We start from the raw sequence: 17,820 nt of genomic DNA on the forward strand, positions 1-17,820 counted from the left end.
CAGGTTCAGTATCAGAAAGCATTACAAGAATAGTGAAAATATAGTGGGCTCCTCTTTAGGAAAAGATAGCATGAGAAAATACAGCTGGCTCAAGCGTGTCCCCCTTGGCGTCTTATTTCTAAGGAGGATCATAAATCTTTAGCAGGACATATAGGAGGATGGTTAACAAAGGGGGATTTAGACTTCAATGCAGAGAAAGATTTTGGCAGGTATCTGACTTGGCTTGGAGGACTGTAACAGCCCCTGACTTTTCCCTTCACTACTTAGTAATAATGAAATTGCATGAATAGCCACGAGTGTGAGGTTTTTTTGTCTTTTGTTTGCTTTGATCAAAAAGTTCCTAGGCCAAGATTTCTTGTGGGCACTGCTCTATGTCTGGCTACACTTTCAAGTTAAAAATGTAAACTTTGTATTCTTGGTAAAAATCTAAATGTTCCGGGAAGTATGCCAACTTTAAGGTGTTTCCTTATGTAATTACTATAAAATTATTAGCTTGACTTCAGTAAAATTGCAGCAAATTCAAAGCCGTACTGGCGTAGTCTCTGACTGTCATCCCCGAACCCGTACCTTCCTGAATATCCAAAACCCTGATTCTCCCAAGGTTGTGGGACCTGACTGGGTCAGTCCATGGCAAAAAAATCCCTTAAAATTTTGAGAAAAATTTCTTTCTCAGCCCTTTTGTCCTTTGTATACAGGAAGGCTACTGATTATTTTGAGTTAATTTTGTATCCAGCCACTTTGCTGAAGGTGTTAATCAGCTATAGGAGTTTTCTGGTAGAGTTTTTGGGGTCACTCAGGTATATTATCATATCATCTGCAAATAGTGATACTTTGAAATCTTCCTTTCCAATTTGTATCCCCTTGATCTCCTTCAATTGTCTTATTGCTCTAGCTAGGACTTCAAGAACAATGTTGAAAAGATATGGAGAGAGTGGGCAGCCTTGCCTTGTCCCTGATTTCAGTGGGAATGATTTAAGTTTCTCTCCATTGAGTTTGATGTTGGCTATAGGCTTGCTGTATATCACCTGTACTATGTTCAGGTACGTGCCTTGTATCCCTGATCTCTCCAATACTTTGAACACGAATGGATGTTGGATTTTGTCAAATGCCTTTTCAGCATCTAAGGAGATGATCATGTGGTTTTTCTCCTTCAGTTTGTTTATGTGGTGGATCACATTGATGAATTTCCATATATTGAACCACCCCTGCATGCCTGGGATGAAGCTTACTTGGTCGTAGTGGATGATACTGAGACTTATGGGCAACCTTTGGGCAGAGTGCAGGGAATCTTAGGAAAGAAGTGGGAAACAGTAAGATCTGGAGAGGACAGGAACTCCATGAGGAGAGCAACAGAACCAAAATATCTGAGCAAAGGGGTCTTTCCTGAGATGGCTATTCCAACCAAGGACTATGCATGGAGATAACCTAAGACCCCATGCACAGATGTAGCCCATGACAGTTCAGTATCCAAGTGGGTTCCATTGTAATAGGAACAGGGACTGTCTCTGACGTGAACTGATTGGCCTGCTCTTTAATTACCTCCCCCTGAGGGGGAAGCAGCATTACCAGGCCACAGAAGAAGACAAGGCAGCCACTCCTGATGAGACTTAATTGACTAGGATCAGAAGGAAAAAAAAGAAGTCTTCCCCTATCAGTGGACTTGGGGAGAGGCATGCATGCAGAGGGTGGAGGAAGGGAGGGATTGGGATGGGAGGAGGGAGGAAACCACAGGGGGTTTGAGAAAAAGACAAAAAATTGAAGTAAATCAATAAATCCCTTAAAGAATGCAAAGGAAAACAAGAAAGAAAAAAAACAAACATGTGAGGGAAACATGTTGTTCAGGACCTGAAAAAAAAATTAATGAAAACAATAAAGGAAATACAAACTGAGGGAATTCTGAAAATGGAAAAATCTGGGTAAGCAAACAGAAATTGCAGAAGCAAGCATCACCAAAAGAATACAAGAAATGGAAGAAAAGAAGCTCAGGGTTTGAAGATAGGATAGATTGAATAGATTTATAGGTCAAAGAAAATGTTAAGTCTAAAGAGTTCCTGACACAAAACATCCAGGAAATCTGAGAAAATATGAAAAGAACAAATGTAAGAGTAATAGAGAAGAAGACAATTCCCAGCTCAAAGGTCCAAAAAACATTTTCAACAAAATCAGAGAAAATTTCCCTTCCCTAAAGAAAGAGAGGCCTATAAACATACAAGAAGCTTACAGAGCACCAAATATAGATTGGACCGTAAAGTTTTACTGCCACATAATCAAAGTGCAAAATGTACAGAAAAAGAAATAATTTTAAAGGCTGCAAGGGAAAAACGCCAACTAACATAAAAAGGCAGACCTATTAGAATTACACCCAGCTTATTAACAGAGATTCTAAAAGCCAGAAGGGCTTGGATAGATATTTTTCAGGCTCTATAACTACAGATGCCACTCCAGACTTCCATTCCCAGCAAACTTTCAATTTCCACAGGTAGAGCAAACAAAATATTTCATGACAAAACCAAATTTATCTATCAGTATCTATCCACACAAATCCACAAATTTATGTTATAAGGCCAGTCTCCCTTATTCCTAAACCACACAAAGGCACACATACACACACACAAAAGAATTTCAAACAGATTTTTTTCATGAACATTGATGAAGAAATACTCAATAAAATATTCACAAACTGAATCCAAGAGCACATCAAAAAGATCATCTACCATGATCAAGTAGAATTCATAAGAGAGATGCAGGGATGTTTCAACATATGAAAATGTGCTAGTGTAATACACACTATAAATACTACTAAAAGAAAAAAGCGACATGATCGTATCATTAGAGGCTGAAAAGCCTTTGTCAAAATTCAACACCCTTTCATGATAAGTCTTGGAATGATCAGGAATACAAGGCACATACCTAAAGACAATAAAGGTAATATACAGCAAGCTGATCGCCAAAATTAAATTAAAGAAAAAACTTAAAGTATTGCTATTTGCAAATGGTGGGATAGTATTCATAAAGACCCCAAAGATTTTACTATGGAACTCTTCCAGATGATAAACACCTGCCGCAAAGTGGCTGGATGCAAAATTAATGCAAATACAATCAGTATTTATACAAATATAAATGATAAATGTGCTGAGAAAGAAATCAGGGAAACATGATGGCCATAAATTATGCAAAGTATCTTGGGTTAACTCTAAGCCAGCAAGTGCAAGATCTCCATGACACGAACTTCAAATCTCTGAAGAAAGAAAGTGAAGAAAATATCACAATGGAAAGATCTTCCATGTTCCTGGATTTGAGGAATTAACATAGAGAAAATGGCCATCTTACCAAAAGCAATATACAGATTCAGTGTAATTCCCATAAAAATTCTAACACCATTCTTTACAGATCTTGAAAGAATATTCAGCTTCATGTAGAAGAACAAAAAGCCCATGATAGATAAAATAATCCTGTACAATAACAGAATTCCCAGGGGTATGAGCACCCCTGATTTCAAACTTTACCATAGAGCAATAGTAATGAAAACCACACAGAACTGGCATAAAAGCAGGAAGGCTGATAGATGGAAATGAATGGAAGGCCCAGACGTAAATCCACACACTTACAAACACTTGATTTTTGAGAAAGAATAAAAAAATTATGCAATGTGAAAAAGAAAGCATCTTCAACAAGTGGTGCTGGTCTAACTGGATGTTGTCGTGCAGAAGGCTGCAAACAGATCTGTATGTATCACTCTGTCTAAGTCAATTCTAAGTGGATCAAAGACTTCAATGTAAAGGCAGACACACTAAACCTGAGAGAAGAAAAGTTAGGGAATAAAGTGTCAACAACAAGCCTTGGCAAGGAACGTTCTGATTTTCTGAAAAGATACATGTTAGTTCCCAGACCGTGTTCCTAGGTATCAGCGAATCCTAATCTTCCTAACTTGAAGTTCATTCCAGAGTCTCCCCCTCCTTGCTTCCCTGATCTCCTTTATCCAACTTTGGATCTATTCTGGAATGTGAGTACAATATCTGCCAGCCCTGGGAAGTCTCATGTGGTGGCAGGAACCTCCCGGGAGAAGTGTGTCCTTGAGGGCATGTTAATTTTTCTGTGACACAAACTCTTGATCTCTTGTTGCCTCTACTCATTTTACAATAGTTATTATGCAGAAGGGACGACGGGGTTTTGAATTGTGCTCACACACTTTTATTTCCCACGAGAGAAGAGGAAACTCCCTTGGGATGGGGGTCAGCCACTCAGAACTCTGCTCCCATCTGCCCCTGGGCCATGTGGAGACTGGCACTGCTCTGTGGCTGTGGAGAAGATTCCTGGAAGATCTGTCTTGAGTCAGAATGAGACAGATCACCAATGATTTGATGACACTATCTAACTGGTGCTTCCTAAAGGTGAAAGTATGTCACTCATGGACATGAGAGAGTCCCATGGTTGAGGATTAGAGAAGTAGAAAAGGGAACTTCAGGTTAGAATGCCTCTGAGATGTCCGTGTGAAGCTCTGGACATGAGCACGCGTGATAATCACAGAGAGCAAGTTATAGACACACCCTAAGAGAACAGAGAGCTTCTTGTTTTAGTTAGCATTAAACTCTCAAACTGACACAGCTTAAACTGACCATTGTGGGAACCATGTTTTAACCGAGTCATTATCTTAGTTGGTCAGTCTTCAGAATTATCTGTGAGGGACTGCCTTGAGTGTCTTAATGGATGTGGGAGGGTGGAGGTCACTGTGGGTGGGTCCATCCCTATGGAGGTGGTCCTGGGTTATGTAGGTAAGGAAGATAAACTTCAACCAGATGGTCCTTGGTTGTATAAGAAAGGTAGTTAAGGAAGACCAATAGAAGGAGCCAAGCAATGAGCTAGCAAGCAGCGTGTTTTCTGTCTCGACTTCCTTCAGTGTGACAAAATGACACAGACACAGAAGGGAAATGGACCCTTTACTCTCTCTTAAATGACTTTCCTCAGGGTGTTCTGTATTACAACGACAGAAAGAACCTAGAACTGTGTAACAGGAATAGCGGATGACACATCCATTTTAATTAATGTTCTCTGCATTAGAGAGAAGAGCCCCCAGCACCCTATGTGCAAAGAAGAAAAAGGTTTTAGACCACAGAAATGAACCCAGAAGCACATGTGCAGCTCCTTCATTAGCGTCCCCTCCTTTGAGCCTCAAGAGACATGTTCTAGGACTCTCCTCTAAAATTTTCTGAGCAGTTGCACCCATCCTCTGGATGCACACTTCTTCCAACATTAGCCCAGGGATTCCCAGGAAGAACCTGGAACCCTGTCTAGACCCATCTTACTCTAGATGAAATCAGGAGTTCTGGAGAGCACAATGAGCAAGGTGACAGGCCCTGCACCCCACCTGTGCTGCGGGGATCGGGGCAGGTCACATGTGACTTGTTGACCATCCCTGCTGGAGGCCTGGACATGAGACTGCAGTTCTCCCAGTGATCTCCAGGCATTATATCAGGACACACACTCAACACTCAGAAAACTGTTCCCTGAGCCATGACCTTTCCTAGGAGACTGGTGTTTACTCCTGTTCCTTCTGATCTGGAGCCCTCTCCCTAGACCCTGCTCTGACATAGTGGGTGCTCCCTGTGTCTGAGAATACCTTTCCACCTGAGAAAGCTGAGAGTGCCCTCTCTTCTGGCCTCTTTCAAAGGGAAAGACAAAATTACCACTGGGGAATCACTTCGACAAAGGGGAATGGTTACCCAGGAAGATCAGAAAGGCCAGGAACTCACCCAACACATAATGCTGGAAGGTTGCCTTGAAAACCTCCATGGAACCATAGAATGAAGGAGCCCACAGTCCTTTCCATGTCACACAGGTCACCTCTTCCCAACACTGAACACATGAAACCCCTCACACAACTGCCCCTGGGCCTCTCTCCTGAATCAGGAATTTGACTAGTGGTGTTTTTGATAAAGGACTGAACTTCGTGTCTAGCCATCGCTCCTTTCCAGCCCACAAAGACCTCTCTATCAATTTCCTGCTGGGGGTAAAAAAAAAAAAATCCCACCTTCCCAGAGCCCTGAGGACACGGGGAAGACAGGATGGGAGCACACAGGCAGAAGGGAGGCTCCCTCCTTGATGCTGACAGTTCTGAAGCCAGGAAACGACAGATGTCAGCCCTGGGGTGAGCTGCTGTTCTCTGAGGGCACGGGGATGCTTATCAGTTGCTCAATGTGTTGCTTGGAGGAGAAACATAAAGGGAACTTGAGAGGGATGTGGGACAGCACTGAGAGCTGAGTAGATAGGACCGTGCCTTGGAGACCTGTCCAACCACTCACAGCCCATCGGATTCTGAGAAGTGCTCCTGCCTAGGAAGACAGTAAGCTCAGAGGGAGGAAGGACAGCAGAGGCTGGTGCTGGGTTGGAGGTGAAGCTCTTCTCGGAGAGAGGACAGCACGGAGAGCAGAGAGATGGAGGCATCCTCTGTGCTTCCCGGTAAGGGGTGTGCCCCCTGGCAGAGGCTCCTGCTCACAGGTAAGGGTGACAACTCTCTGCCAGTGGGGTGGAGGGGAACTCAGAGGCAGAGTGGAGTGCTCGAAAGAGGACAGGAGCCTGAGATGAGACTGGGGGTTTCTGTTTGCCTTCATGGGGCAGAAGGTACAATGAGGGACAGAGGCTCAGCAGTCAGAAGCTCTGGGCAGACAGGAAGCGATGAAGAAAGAAGAAAAGCCTCAACACAGTTCACATTTCAATTACATTGGCTGTTATATTCTGAACACTGATGCTCCTGACCATGACAGGGTGGATCTCCAAAGGGATCCGAATTGGATCCGAATAGATCAAACAGGGATGGGGCAGCAATATGGCTCAGTGGGCGGAGACATGACAAGCTGAATTCAATCCTCAGATCCCATAAGGCCGGCCGATGGGGAGAACAGACGCCCCTGGCTCCTTGCTCCCACGCAGGTGTTTCCACTCAGACTGTCGGCATACGCCTTCACGTGAGCACACCGAGACGCCTGCCATCAGAAAAACACACAGACAACACATATAAGTGTAAAAGTCATTTAAGTCACATTTGAGTGTAATTGTTGTCATTAGCTCCAAACCTGGTAACCATGGAGATAAACCCAGGGAGACACATTACCTAACACTTTCTTCCTTCTCTTTTTTCCTTTCCTCTCCTTTATCCTCTGGTGTTTGAGGTGTAGGAGCCGAACCTTCCAAAAGAGGTCAGGTAAGTCCCTGTCCTCACAAAGCACTGGTTCTAGTGACCAGATGTCCCAGTATCTGGAAGATGATGTCAGGGATGGTACCCAAAGGGAACAGAGAAAAAAGTCAGAAAGTGAAGGCTCTCTAAAGGAGGAGGTCAGTCAAGCATCCTCACACCAAATATGGGGACATGTAGGGGTAAGCTAGGAAGATTTGAGCAGAGAATTCCTAAGAGTTAAGTGAGAGGCTTTGAGGGAAAGGCTGTCATGCTGCTGACCTCAGTTAAGGAGGGTGGACACACCCTACCTAAACACATAAGCTGAGTGATGACCACACCTGCTCAATAGTAACGATTTCTCTCTCTTCCCTTTTAGCCTCCCTTTTAGCCTGCTGGCACCTGCTCACCACTGCTGAAGTCACCATTGAATTAGTGCCGCCCCACGCGGTTGAAGGAGAAAATGTTGTGTTCCTTGTTCACAATCTGCCAGAGAAGGCTGTAGGACTCGTCTGGTTCAAAGGAAGAACAAACAGGAGCCTTGGAATTGCAGTGTACTCTCTGACCACTAAAGTGGGTGTGGAGGGGCCTCTCTACAGTGGGAGAGAGAGGGTGTACAGCAACGGATCTCTGCAGATTGACAATGTCACCCGGGGGGACACGGGATACTACACCCTCCAAACCTTCAATAGACAATCTGAAACCGAGTCAATAGTGTCTACGTACCTCCACGTGAACAGTAAGTGATCTTTTGTGCACTCTGAGCGAGGTTCACTCCATTACACACACACGGGAGAGACAGACGTTGTGTGTGCTCACCTCCCCTCTGCACTGTGTCCCCCCCATGTTGGGGTCTGAGCGTTTAGTGCAGGGCACGCATAGTGGAGAGCGATGGCAATGCATCACAGTCCTTCATTTGACTTCAGGTCAGCGCACAGTGGGTAACTCAGGCAAGGGTATCAGCGCACGTCTAGACTCTCAGGGATCTCACTTGTGATGTGACCTTGAGAAAGAACCTGGGAGGAAGGCCCGTAGCAGGAAGCCCTGGCTCCAGAACTCGGTCCCACACTCAGCTTCTGATAGTCCTGAGAGGCAGTTTGCAAAGATCGGATTTGGACTTTCTGCTGGCAAGGAACAGTGGGTTTTAGTAGTTAAAGTTTTGTGCTGTGTAGAACCAGCCAGTGTACTGCCTTGAGAGCCACAGCTAAGTTCGGTTTCCTGGACATCTTCTCCGGTGACTCAGCAGGGAGAGCATAGCTGGACATGTGCCCAGGCCATTAACTACCTGCCCTGATGGGCTTATGAGACTTAAAGGGGAGGTCAGGGTCCCCAAGGAGAGCAACAGAAGATGCAGGGCTGCCCGACAATGTTTGTTCTTTGGAGAGTCTCTCCTGGATGCAAATAGAAACAGGCTCTGAAGATCTGACGGCTCCCCATAAATGAGCCGCACTTCCCCCAGCGATCACCAAGGGCAGCATCAGGATACGCAGTTAACAGGCAGATCAATATTTGCCTGAACCAAGAATGGACCTAGTAGCCAGATTCCGCTCCCGTTTCAAGAGCTGGAGATCATGCACACAGTGTTCTCAGACCGCTGACTGCATGATCTGTCTGCTACACTGCAAAGTTCTGTTGCCCGTTTTATGTTCTTTTCTTTGAGAAATACAGAATGGCTAAATGGAATCCACTAGACAGAGGTCCAAGGTATGTCAGAACGAGCAGGGAGCACATGAGCAGACCCATCTCACAGCTCAACAAGTAGAGGAAGTGGGAGCATTCTTTTCAAATCTTCCATGGGATGGAAGAGCTCCTAGCTCTTTACCAGGAATCAGGTCGCCTCCCCCTGCACACTCAGGATGTGAGACTCCTGATACACCCGGGCCACTGACATGGGTCAGAAGCCTGGCTGGTGACACCAGTGCAAACTGATGTTTCCTTCCCTACACATCACTCAGATGGTCCCTTTGGAGCCTCACAGACATTTTTGTCACGTTCCTGCTGAGAGCAACTTCCATCTTTCCGGAGCACTGAGAACGCAGCGCAGACTGGGTGCATGGCTGGGTTTCTGTGTCACATATGAGCACACAGTTCCCATTTTTTGTGCTGACTGGCCAAGGCCAGGACACAGCAGAGGGGTCATCTGCTATTCTCTCAGGTCACCGGGGATGCTCAGTAGCCTTGGTGTTCACCCTGTGCTCTGGAAAACAAAAGAGAGAGAGAGGGACACGGGGCAGAACTGAGAGTGGAGGGGAAGAGCGGTGTTTTCAGCAGAGAACCGCTCACCAGCCATGGGAGTCTGGGAGGTTTCCTTCCTGGGAGGAGATTCAGCCCAGAGAAGGGAGGACAAGAGCACTTGGGAGCTGTGCTGGAGCAGACATGCCACAGAGAGGGGACAGATGAGGACACAGAGACCAAGGAGGCAACCTCTGAACTCTTCTGCAAAGGGTGCATCTCCTTTCAGGGGCCCCTGCTCACAGGTGAAGAGATTACATTACAGGGTGTGAGAGGAGAGGGCTCACCTACTGTATAGAGTCTCCTAAGAGGGACAAGTACCCGAGAGGAGCCTCAGGGTTTCAATGGAAGAAGTCACCGAGGCTCAGCAGCAAGAGACTCTTGGTGAATAAAAAAAAATTAAGGGGAAAGAGGTATTGTTCTTATCCAAAGTTATCAGCATGACCACATATTTCGAAAATTGATGTTCTCAACTATGGCTTCCCAAACGAGAACCAAAAGTTGGTGTTGATTAGTGGCACAGCTCAGCTTATATAGGCGTTTGTTTCCTCATCTGATGACCTGGGGACCAATTAACATAAGTCCTCTGACCTCCATGTAAGTACTATGTTCTGCACCCACCAATTCACTCTGAGGCATCCCCTGGTTTGCAAATTTACACACAAGTATAATTTGTAAATAGGTGTGGAAAACACAGAGCAAGTGGAATGATTCAATTCTGTATCACAAAACCTATGGATTTCTTAAGCAAACCTATGGACATATAAGATTCTGTAACATCATTCATTCATTCATTCATTCTTTTGCCACAGGTATCTAAGTTTTTTTTTTCTAGATAGCATTTTTTTTAAATATAAGACAAACCATATTTTTTACGATGCCCCAGTTTGAGTGGATTGGAAGACAAATCAGCAAAGGAAACCAGAAACAGGAGCCACAAGAGGAATGAACCGTACTGACAACTGAAGAGAGAGCACCAAACAAAGAAAATATAGAGCAGGGATGCAAAGCAGGATGGGAAGACACGCACACAGCTAGGCTGAGCAATGCACACAACGCCGCATCTTAGCAAAATAGAAAGGTCCCGCTTGAGACAAATCTCTCTCTTTCCTTCCAGCCTTCCTTTGGAACTGCGGGCGCCTTGCCACCTCTGCCCAGCCCACTATCGAGTCACTGCCAACCATCGTTCCTGAAGGGGAACAGGTTGTTCTGCGTGTTCACAATCTCCCAGAGAACATTCACAGCTTTGTGTGGTTCAAAGGAATGACTGTGTTCAAGGACCTTGAGATTGGCCGATACATACTAGCCAGGAAATCAGCTGTGTTGGGGCCTGCATACAGTGGTAGAGAGAAATTATTCAGCGATGGATCCCTATTATTCCAAGGTGTCACTCAAAAGGATGCTGGATTGTACACCCTACGAGTTCTTGGTACAGATATGAAAAGTGAAGAAGCGCATGTAGAAATCCAGGTGGACAGTAAGTGACTCTCTGAGGTTGTTCAGTGCTGGGTGGGGCTCAGACACACAGAACTGTCATGCCCGGCCTGTGGCTACCTCTACTCTGCACCCTGTCCCCATGGGAGGTTTGAACACTTAGTGTAGGACAGGCACGGTGGAGACAAATGGCACAGAGCAGACTCCATCTTCTGACTCTGCCTGCAGCAAGGAGGAGCTTGATGGGAAGCACCTCGGCCTCACATGTCAGACTCCTGGGGCTCCAGGTCAGGGGCTCCAAACCCTGCCATCCCTCCAAGGGTGGACTCAAGGGATGCAGGGAACATGTTTCCAGGCCTCCAGTCTCACTTCCTCTTGAAGCTGACAGGGAACAGTGGTTTGGGGCTGGCCATGTCAAACTGCAGTTTTATTGCTCCAAATTGAGAGCGTCATAAATAAACTTCAGGAACTGGTGCAGAGACCGTTGAGCAGTGCTGTTCACCAGCTTGGTCCTCATGGCTTGCTCAGCCTGCTCTCTCACAGGACCCAGGGACCCTTGGCCATCAGTAAAACTGCTTCAGTGGTCTGCATCCTCCTGCATCAACCCTCAATTTTATACATATATAATTGATATACAAATATTACGGTATATATTATATATATGATATCAGGCTTTCTCACAGGCCAGTCTGCTGGTGGCATTTCGACTGAGGCCTTACCTTCCCATGAATTATACATTGTGTTAAGTTGACATAAAACCAGCCAGCCTGACACCTTAGCCTTTTCTGAGTCCTGAGCCTTCAGTGGAGAGCAGATTGCTCCTAGCCCTCATTAAACCTCAGTCTTATGGAGTACCAAGAGGAGCAGAAAGAACATCTAGAAAGCGAAGTCAGGGGTTGACTGGAGCCACAAAGGAAACAAAAAGCAAACAAAACTAAGAAATAAAACACAGAAAGTGACAATCTGGGCCTGTAGAGTTCAGGAGAGGCATCACCTCATAACAGGGTGCTTGAGTGTGCACGGTGTCTGACTGAGGGCAGGGAGGGGCTGGCCGGCCATGTAGACACTTGAGGGGAGAGCGCCAAGCAGAGGAAGTGACACTTCCAGGGGCACTGAGGGAATGGGGAGCTCGCGTTGCTCACCTTCATCATGTAGGATAGACGGACCACAAGCGCAACTCCATGCCGAGCGAAGAGTCTGTCCGCTCAGGATGGAGGTCACCATCTTCCCAACAGGCACTGGGATCCTCATGTAATGGTGTTTTCTCTTTTCCCTTCCAGCCTCTCTTTTTAAGTGCTGTAACCCTCTCACCTCTTCCCAAGTCTTGATTGTACCAGTGCCACAGTATGCTGCTGAAGGAGAAAGTGTTGTTCTGCTTGTTCATAATCTGCCAAAAGACGTTCAAGCCTTTTCCTGGTATAAATCAATGTATAGGTTGCAGTCCTTTAAAATCGTAGAACACAACAGCCTCCGGAATACCACCACCTGGGGGGATAAATACAGTGGACGAGAGATGGTGGATACCAGCGGATCCCTGCTGCTCCAGGACGTCACCCAAAGTGATGCAAGGATGTACACGCTAGAAATTGTAAACAAAGATTCCAAAGTTAAAAGAGCACATGTTCAATTTTATGTGAACAGTAAGTGACTCTGGCCTCTGGCTGCTGGGTGTGCCTTGTCTTACTCCATACACTGGACTGTGAGGAACGGGCTGCCCCTGCTCTCCCCACGCACTGTGTCTCCACACTGGGGTTTGGGCACTTACTGTAGGAACACTGGGTAGACAGACTGCAGACAGTCAGAACCCCACATCAGTCTCCACCTCCACAGAGGAGAAAGTGTGTGGACAAGGACAAGGACAAGGACGTCAGCCTCAGGCAGCCTCTTGGGGTTCTCACATGGCCCCAAGAGAGAATATGGGGGGGGGGAGTCAAGCAGGTACTGCATAGGGAAGCCATGGGGTTCTCACAGAAAGCACCAGGAAGCACTGGCTCCAAAACTATGGCCAGGGCTAGACTCTAGGAGACACTCGGGGGATTTTTGTCAATGGTTGGTTTTATTTCCTGCTGGAGATGATAGGGAACAGGGATTTACTGACTGTCCAAGTCCCATAGAGTATGGAATCATTGTGCACAGCCATGACAGTTGCAGTTCTGTAGGAGACCTGTGCATCTTGTTCTCCTGAGTGTCAGGGGATGGATGCCAGGACATAAGCCAGCTGTTCTGGTGGGCTTAGGAAACTTACAGGAAGGTCATGATCCAAATAGCAGAAAAAGGGAGGCAGTTACTCCAAGAAGTTCCTTCTCTTCATGGACCAGCCTAGGGAAGTTTCTTCTTCCAGTAAATATTAATAGCTACAGCTGATTTGAGCAGTTCCCCAGTCCCAAGGTGAAGCGATTCATTGTTCATACCTAAGTTTCACTCACAGAGACAGCAGTGGTAATTTATCATGTGTTCAATTATATGTTTCATTGGAAACACAGTGGCTAAATTATGGTCACACAAGCCATAGGTGGCAGATAAGCAGCACAAGATATCTATAGCCACAGTGCTACCTTCTCCTGCTTGGAGGGCTTTATTAAGTATTAACTAAAGAGGAGCTAGTTGTGGTCTTTGAAGAACTACTGTCATTTGGTTCCCTTATCTGTTTTTTTTTCCCCACAGAGCCTGTGACACAGCCTGTCGTGCAAATCACTGACATTGTAGACAGAGCACACAGATCTGTGATGTTCACCTGTGTGTCACCTGACATTGGAACCTCCATCAGTTGGTTCTTCAATAACCAGCATCTGGAGCTCACAGAAAGGACAACACTGTCCCCAACAAAATGCGGACTCAGAATAGATCATGTCACGTCAGAGGATGCAGGGGAGTATCGGTGCTTTGTCACCAACCGACTAGGTGCAAAGCTCAGTTACCCAGTCAGGTGGCCGTGATGATTCAGGGATCCTTCCTCTCATCCTACAGCAGAAGACTGGCACTTCTTTATTGATGGCACAACATGGAGGAAAATTTTGTGGTGAAAATGATCAGTTACTACTCAAGTACAGCCAGCATGGTTAGTCATGCCTATACTCCTGGGATTCACTGGTGAACAAGGACAGGTCAGGATTTAAAGTGAGACTCTGTCTCCATAAGAAAACACACTATCAGTGCAACAAACAAAAATGCAAAGGCATTAAGAGCTTAGCTGTGAATCAAACTTATTGCCCGCCCTCGGAGTCCACAGGGACTAATTTCAGGAGCCTCAAAACCTTTGGATGCTCTGAGTCTCCTGTGAAAATGGTGCAGTGTTTGCATGGAGAGAAAGGCATCCTCTCAGACCCTAAAATACATCCCGTGTTCAACTAATTCACTTAACACCGATGCTGCCCAGACACCAGCCATCCCTGTGAAAGGAGGAAGAGTGAAAAGACTGCCCATGTTTTAACTGTGGCCGTAACTAGTTTCTAAATAGTTTTGATCCTCAGTTTGCTTGATGCACAGGTGTAAAATCCATGGTGCAGCTTCTCCTCTGAGACTTGCATTCACAGCAGGACTTGGCAGCTTGTTCTTTTTCCCCTCCGTTAGTATATTTTTTTATTTTTTCCCCTCCGTTAGTATATTTTTTTATTTTTTAAAAATTCTTCTCTTGTATATTACATCCTGAGCATAGTTTCACCTTCCTCCACTTCTTCCCATTCCCACATTCCCTCTGCCTCAGATCCACTCCTCTTCCATCTCCCTTCAGACAAAGAGCAGGCCTCCCAGTGATAGCAACTGAAAATGTTATAACAAGTTACAATGAGACCAGGCACAGACCCTCATAAGAGTGCTGGGTGAGGCAGCCCAGTAAAAGGCAAAAGGTCCCACGGAGCAAGCAAGTGTCAAAGGCATCCCTCACTGTGGGCGTACTTTTTAATCTCTTTTATTATAATTTGTTTATACTTCTCTCTCCCTTCCACCAACCCTTCAACACTATGTGGGAGAGAAAGAAGGTTAGTGGAGAAATGGAGAGGAGTTCTTTTTACTACTCCCAGCTGGTTAGGGTCATTGGGTTGTGGGGGGCAATATCAGTTTCAGTCGTCAGGATATCCAGCAGGCCAGCTAACCAGCAAACCAGCAAATGGCAAATGCAAAAGCAAGACAAACTAGCAGCCTTCCTCCTCCGACCAGCTCCTCGAAGCCACTTTCTCTCTCTGGGCTCTGGTATTTATCCCTCTCCAAGTCTTCAGGATTGAACTTTTGCAGCTGGCAAAGAGCACACCCCTCTCCAAGCTGCAAAGGGTGTTACCAGCTAGCCCCTCCCTGAGCCGCATGAAGCAGTTATTAGGTGTGGACAAACTAAAAGCAGCTCACACTTTGGACTAAAACAAGAACATAGCATAATCCCACACTTGGGATTAAACCTAGAATATAACATAACTTGGTTTTAAAGAAATCAAAACTTCTACTACACCTCACTCCCCCTGTCAGGAGTCCCACAAGGACACCTAGATAATTTACCATAATTTACATGCAGAGGAACTAGCTGAGCCCCATTCAGGGTCAGTGATTATCGCTTCAGTCTCTGTGAGCCCCTATGAGCCCGGCTTAGTCGATTCCGTGCTGTATTCTCATTGCTGCCTTTACCAATCTTGTCTCTATAATCCCTTCTCCCTCTCTTCTGTGGAGTGCCCTTGGCTCCACCAAGACAAGACAACACTTGTCTGTGTTTCTGCATCTGCTCCCGTCATTTGCTGGAGGATGTCTTTCTGATGGCAATTAGGTGCACCGACCTATGGTATAGGAGAATATCACATCGTATTCACTAATTTGTTCCAGTTAGGTTTGGTTCTGTACTGAATCTTTGGGCTGTCCAGTCTCTGGTTCTCAGCCACCCAGATGGCATCAGGCAGTGCCTCCCTCTCAGGGCATGGACCAGGCACTGGTTGGCCACTCCCACACCGTTTGTGCCACCACGGCCTCAGCGTACCTTGCAGGCAGGACAGATTGTAGGTCAGAGGCTTGGTGGCTGTGTTTGTGTCCCAGGCCCACTGCTGCCTGGTTGTGGAAGATGGCCGGTTCAAGCTTGATTCCCCTCATTATTAGAGGTATTCTCTAAGGTCACTCTTGCAGATCCCAAGGGGTTTTCTGGTATTTAAAAAAAAAAAAAAAGAAAGAAAGAAAGAAAGAAAGAAAGAAAGAAAGAAAGAAAGAAAGAAAGAAAGAAAGAAAAAAAAAAGATAATCCCAACAGTTCTATTTTACCAATAAAGATTCAGGAGTCAGATGCTGGGGTGAAAACCTACTAGCTAAGAGAGGCAGAGAAAGCACCCAGCTGAACTTCCTTTTCAGCTCACGTCCCGATGGAAAAAGAGACCAAAATGCTCACTTGCTCAGCTGAAAACTTAGGAGGAAAAAGCCAAAACCCTACGGCCAAAGACTTAGTTAGTTCAAAGCTCAAAAAGCCCAAAAAGCTCAAAAAGCTAAAGCTCAAGCACTAGAGAGCTAACTGCTCCTCACATTGTTTTAAATACCCTCAACTCAGAGTTCCCTCCTACTCCTTAATCCTTGTCAGCTGGTTCCTTGCTCTGCCTCTTGACCTAGGGTTAACTTTATTAGATCCTGTGTGGAGAAAGCTCTTGGATTAAAGATGTATTCTAGGGCTGGCTGAACCACACCACAATCACCTGTTTACAATAAACAGAAGTTTTTGATTAAAGGTGTGTGATAGGGCTCAACCACACCAAAGAAACGGGGTTTACAGTTCACAATCTCAGGGGATCACAATGGGATCAAATACCCTGCAACAGGTTCCACTGCGTTGTTTTCACATTGCTCCTGAAATGATCCCCAATTCCAGTCGTCTATCCCAGTATTTTCCCCCTCCTTCACTCCATCTCCCGCCCCCACTTGCCTTATTTCTACTCTTCCCGTCCCCACTCACATACAGTCTACCCACAAAATCTACTCTATTTTCTTTGCCATGTAGATCCATGTGTAACCCCTTGAGTCTTCCTTGTTACTTGGCCTCTCTTCGCTTGTGACAAAAACTGACATCTAATTATGGGCAATATTAGTTTACGGAAGCAGAGCTCAAATGGGTCTGTTTGTTCACCAGTTCCAGAAACTTCTGTAGAATCTATGACTTTCTAAAAATAAGTTAATCTCCTCTGAAGATATATTTTTACAGCAGATAAATTGGCTATATTATATTACTTGTGATGCCTAATTCTTCTGTCTAGGACTTCTAAGAGAATATTGAATAAAAATGGCCTTAGTAGCATCCGTGTGTTGATCCTGATCTAATGGGGAAAGCTCTCAGTGTCCCCACTGAGTACCAAGCTGTGGGTATCTGTATGTGTTTCCGTCACTTGCTGCATGAAGCCTCTCTGATGACAATTGGGTTACACGCCAATCTATGAGTATAGCAGAATATCACTAGGAATCATTTACTTACTTTGTTACTATTCATGATTCTATTGTGGGTCTCTGGACTATCCAGTCTCTGGCTCCTAGTCCTCTGGGCGGTGTCAGAGGTGGACTCCCTCTCGTGATCCAGCCTAAAGCTGGATCAGTCTTGGGTTCAGCACCACCTTGCCCCAGCACAAAATGGTAGGTTGAAAGTTGTATTGGTGGGTGGGTATCACAATTCCTCCATTAAAAGTCTTGCCTGGGTACAGGAGCTGGCCAATCCAGGCTCTATATGCCCAATTGCTAAGAGTCCTAGTTAGGGTCACCCTCAGGGATTCCTAGGAGTTTTGATTGCCGTGGTTTTCTTGCTCATCCCAGAGATGCCCCACCTTGGTTCCAGCTGTCTTTTGCAGTACTCTCTCTCTCCATCCTGCCCACACCTGATCCTCCTGTTCCCATCCCTACCCCCCACTCTATTCCAGTCTCCTGTACTCATCCACCTGTGAGGTCTATTCTAGGTCCCCTTCTCGGTGAGATTCACGTGTTCCCCTCTTGAGCCGCCCTTCCCTTTTGGGGTCTGTGGTCTGTAGCAAATTTACTCTGCAGCTAATA

At 45.8% G+C, this 17,820-nt stretch overlaps 1 protein-coding gene across 1 annotated transcript; it reads left to right on the forward strand.

Moving 5' to 3' along the window:
* The first annotated feature begins 6,431 nt into the window (after window positions 1-6,431).
* LOC129682957 (pregnancy-specific glycoprotein 22-like) lies at window positions 6,432-13,770 on the forward strand. The gene is made up of 5 exons (XM_055615551.1): window positions 6,432-6,495; window positions 7,548-7,907; window positions 10,518-10,877; window positions 12,115-12,474; window positions 13,499-13,770. Exons 1-5 carry the CDS (start codon window positions 6,432-6,434, stop codon window positions 13,768-13,770), a joined length of 1,416 nt encoding a protein of 471 aa, XP_055471526.1.
* Window positions 13,771-17,820: the final 4,050 nt, after the last annotated feature.

The sequence above is a fragment of the Psammomys obesus genome, unplaced genomic scaffold (assembly GCF_907164565.1).
Source record: "Psammomys obesus unplaced genomic scaffold, mPsaObe1.curated_primary_1811, whole genome shotgun sequence".
NCBI lineage: Eukaryota > Metazoa > Chordata > Mammalia > Rodentia > Muridae > Psammomys > Psammomys obesus.